This window comes from Anneissia japonica, unplaced genomic scaffold (assembly GCF_011630105.1).
Source record: "Anneissia japonica isolate Jap-2015-1 unplaced genomic scaffold, ASM1163010v1 scaffold287617_len321496_cov130, whole genome shotgun sequence".
Lineage (NCBI taxonomy): Eukaryota > Metazoa > Echinodermata > Crinoidea > Comatulida > Comatulidae > Anneissia > Anneissia japonica.
This window is the reverse complement of record NW_022696710.1, coordinates 16973-21968: the sequence shown is the minus strand read 5'-3', so window position 1 is coordinate 21968 and position 4996 is coordinate 16973. Positions and strand designations below refer to the sequence as shown.

General features: G+C 31.2%; 1 protein-coding gene across 2 annotated transcripts in view; it reads right to left on the bottom strand.

Annotated features, from left to right (window-relative positions):
* The window catches only part of LOC117102145, a 41084-nt gene that overhangs the window by 27189 nt on the left and 8899 nt on the right, over nucleotides 1-4996 (bottom strand). The window contains exons 2-3 of one of the 2 annotated variants that reach the window (XM_033242352.1): nucleotides 2133-2331; nucleotides 441-533 (exon numbers count right to left, since the gene is read on the bottom strand). In XM_033242352.1, coding sequence (XP_033098243.1) covers nucleotides 441-533; nucleotides 2133-2288 — 249 coding nt within the window. In that variant the 5' untranslated portion in view covers nucleotides 2289-2331. The remainder of the gene's footprint in view (nucleotides 1-440; nucleotides 534-2132; nucleotides 2332-4996) is intronic. The other variant, XM_033242354.1, reaches the window with a different exon arrangement.

The window sequence follows — 4996 nt, the reverse complement described above, 5'->3', positions numbered from 1 at the left end:
TTTAAATTGTAATAGCTCAAAAATGTGTACACTATTTAGTTAACTGTTGTTGTCATTGTTATGAGTGAATATCCAATTGAATACTGCATTTTAATTATATAAACTTACAATATTAGTGACAATTTTAGGGAAAAATGGCGGCCATTTTGAAACTGCTGGCAACCCCTCTTACGTATAAAAAAAATGTTGCACATACTTTTTTGATTTATCAATGTCTACTCTACATCATATCCAATTTTTTAAAAATATAGCAAAAAAATGCAACTTCTGATATTGCTACATTTCGGACTGGACTATCATGTCGACGAGTTGAGTTGAGTTGAGTTCGGTGTCGACCAGAACCTGCCTTCAAGGAAGTTTGTTGAAGGATAACTACAGAATAGGCCTATTATAGAGGCTAATAGGGAATTTATTTAGGAAGATAATTAGTGTCTACATACTTTGTCATTTTCTAGGTTTCTTAACGATGGCATGACTGATGATTTGTAGTTGGTTGATCCTTCCATCATGACAACATTTGAAGATTTTTGATCCTGTAAAAATAAGCGAAAAAAAAATTCTATATAAAATTGAAATGGCAACGACAATTAAAAAAAATAATAATATTAATAATAATAATAATAATAATAATAATAATAATAATAATAATAATAATAATAATAGTATGTGATTATAATCATAATAGAAGCTAAAAAACTGTAGAGCCGCTATCAGTCCTCCTCAAAAGCAGCCACAGGATTTAAAATTAACATAGAAATACGGCATTTCTGGATGCCCAAAAATAGCAGCTGGCAAAGCTATAGAGCCTCTACCCCTGTCCAACCTGCCGTAAATTGACAGACACGAGATTTAAAGCCATTGGGTTCATACCACGCTCAGTCTTCAATGATGGACAAATATATAGACAAATAGACCTACATATTAAATGTAGGTCTATTTAAAAAATTATAAAATATTCAGCATTGAATTTCTATTAGTCCAATAACTAAATGAATTAAGTTGCCTACAGTATACATCTATGAAAAAACAAAGTGCAAGGAACACGAATACATTATAGTACAGTGGCTGCACATGTTACACAACGTGAAAGGTAAACTATAAATAATATGAAATTAAATAAAACAGGCGTTATGTATTCACAAGATGTAATATGCTATAGATTATGAAATAGGTCTACAAATGAATACCGTAGTTTCGAATAACATTATGCGGGTATAATTTTATTTACTCTACCCGTACTTGCATTAATTAATTATTTATCACGCCCTTAGATGACGTGTACTATCATTGTTATTTTTTTTTTAATTAATGAAGTGCTCTGTTATGTTTGCTTCTGCTAGGCCTTATATCGATTACACGTTAATTTTAGTCAATTCTTAGTTTGTTTACGACAGACAGACCCAGGCCTGACAGATCTAGGCCTACCAGGTAATAAAGAAAACTTTGATGAGGATGATGATGATGATGATGATAATGATAATGATAATGATGATGATGATGATGATGATGATGGTGATAATGATGATGATTATGATAATAATGATTATGATTATGATGATGATGATGATGATGTCGAAGGTGATGGTAATGGTAATGATGATATTGGCATATACTACAAAAATGTGTTGTTGGTGTAACGAAATGAACTGGGCTTATGGAACTAGATCTAATACAGTACGCAGTATTTATCATTCACTACTACATACTTTAATTAAATTAGATTAAATTTGTAATTAAATATCTATTAAAAAAATTGATTGATTCCAAGACATGCATGACGTCAGATGGAGGAAAACCTAAGTAAGTAATTTAGTTTTTAGATTTTATTAACAACAAATTTAAAAAAAATCGTATGTTTAAACATTTTAGATAAACCTGTTATATTATCAATAATGGCGATGACATTGTAATAAAAATGACAAAATTGCAATAGCAATGATAATGAAGACAACATAAAAAGATTTGAATAAATTCAGTAGGTAGGTACACTGTAGCAAAATTGTATTTCTCTGAGAGTATGGATTCAACATGTATCCCAAACATTCAACCAAAAATTAAATCAACTTTAAAGTCACCTTTTATTAATGGGACTTAAAAATTACAGTATTATAAAGATTTACTGATTTACTTACTCTGGCTTTGGCAAGTTCCCTGAAGAAACATCTTACACAGAGAAGAGCAATAAAAATGCCAACAATGATACCAAAAATAGAAGAAAGGACAATCTCTGTACTGTTTACTACCCATCCTTCATCGGCAAATGTAACTTCAACTGGTGTACAGCTCATTATGAACTATAATATCAGCACATAAACATAATCTAAAATTGAGCTGCAATCAGATAATGATGTAAATTTGTATTCAAAAATCCCTAAACAACTAAAAACACAGTGTAAAATCTTCTTTTGAAATCATATTTTCTGACCAAACTATGAAACAAAAATACGAAACTAATTACAATTATTTTATCATTGACTTTTCTTTTTTGTTGATCCAATTAAAAAAACGATATCGATTTTACTCACACTACGTTTCTTCAACAAAAGAGGGAAAGTCAATGACAACTATATTTCAATTTATTAAATTTTAATTTAATTTAATATATACATTTATTCAGTCAGTGGATCACGAAAATACATGTCATTAATTTATAAAATAAAATTCCATTAATTTGGATGAAATTGTTTGACTTGTTTCAATTGACCATTACAAAAAAATTCTTTTGCCGTGGATGAATCAAAATATAATTAGTCTTTTGAATATAGTAGTCAAACGTTTATTTGCAAGGAACCAATAACAAATTTAATCTAATTCTTAACGGTATTGAACAAAACATCAATATTGTAATTAAAGTACAACAAAATAGTATCGTCGGCGAAGGACAAAACCTGAAGGGTATCGCTAACCTGAGTTAAATCATTGACGTATTAGAAGAGTAATGGTCCTAAAACCAATATACTTGTGACACCCCACAAGTTAAATCCTCCACCGACGATGAGAGCAGAGCCCAGCTGAATCAAATTGTTACCGGTCACTCAAATAATATTTAAACCATTCTAAAGAAATACCTCTTACACCATAACAGAATAGTTTTGAAAGTAATATTATCATGATTAACCACATGAAATGCCTCTGATAAACCAAAAATAAACTTACCAAATAGGCCTATTCTTTATTTTCAAATTAGACATTTATACTATTTACAAGTTGAACAATTGCATGGCATGCTTATTGATTTTATACGGGAAATATTTGATGAGGTACTCACAAAGCCTTGAGTTCATAAGTTGTTGATGATTTTTAGAGAAAATTGGCAAAATTGATATAGGTCTATAATTTGATGGTTGGCATGTGTCACCAACTTTTTTGAATACTGCGATAAATTTGGCTAATTTAGGATTTAGGTATTTTCCAAGATGTGAATGATGTATTAATGGTATAAGTGGGTTGATGTATATTAGATGTTGCCATGACATGCTCCTTTACTAGAGTCTAAATTATGAATAACAGAAATAACTTCTGTTTATGTTTTTTTCTTCTCATTTGTGGAGATAATCCACCTTTATTTTCAATCGTCTCCTATTTGTTTTCAAATATTTTCTGTTTTATACATATCTCTCTTTTTTTTTTTTTTTTTTTTTTTTAAATGTGCATCACAGTGCACAGGCTTCTGGTCTTAATTTTGTCTAATTGTTCATTCAGCAGCACATCAAATAACGAAATTTAATTTTCTCTCACTTTTTAAAAAAACTCCGATAATTTTACATCTACTGTAATATTGACACTATTTTTTTCCTAACAACCATTCCAAATCCCAATGTTATGACCCCAATAAATTCTCTATTAACAAAGCGAACACATTTTTTCTATTATTCATGTTAATTATAGAAGCCTCTTAGAAAGGTTTGTTCAAATAAAACACTCTTATCAATAATTAATTTTCCTTTTGATGTCATTGGACTGAGACCTGGCTTAAGTTCGACAATCCCCTTGGTTCAACCAGGAGTGACGATGTCCCCCGGGGGGGGGGGTCCGATGCCCCGACGAGGGGTCAGATTTCCCTGACGAAAGCAAAGTGGACGTGGTCGAGCTTCGATTAAAAGGTTTCGAAAGTGGTCCCGGGGGCGCCGGCCCGAAAATTTTAACAATTTAGGGGTTTTAAAGGCTTATGTAATAGATTTTAGAGTCTACTAATATTTAGAAAATACATATCATTTTTTTTTCTCCCGGACGAATTGTGCTTTTTCTCCCCGACGGTGGGGGGGGGGGCGGTGCAGCCCTCCCTGAAGGGGCTTCCCCCACCCATCCCCCGTCGGATGTACGAGCCTTCTTTCATTGCACCGACGTTTAATCTGTAACTATAAATTCAAATCTTATTAACGTACGTTCACTCCATCATGAATTATAAACATCACATCATGTATATTCATATATTTACACATTTTTGGGGGTTTCTGTATAAATAAAATTACGCCCCTTACGTTCATATGTTTCCATAGGAAACATATGAACGGGCGTTCAAAGCATGATATGAAATACATGTCACCCTGTGTCACCTCATAACTTACACTCTATCATGAATTATGAAATATGTCACATATTTTTTCTGGTATTTACTTTTATTATGTCTTGTGTGAGAGCATCCCACCTTTATTTCATGTATTCAATTAATAAATCAATCATATAATAATATGAAGTAGATTATAATTTCTCATATCAATTATTAATAAACGTTTCTAATTAGAGGCTGATAAACCAGTACCCCAACAATCAATTAAAAGACAGTAAATCAATTAAGATTACTTATCATTATTAACAGCATTACAACAATGTTTTACTTGTATAATTTCAATCTATTTTTTTCAATTTTATAATTAAAGTTAAAATTAAAACGCAGACCGTTAATCAGATAATTAACCCATGACTTACAAAACCGATCAATCATACATCAAAATGATCGATTATATGATTCCATCAGTCATGCCCGGTACATAAT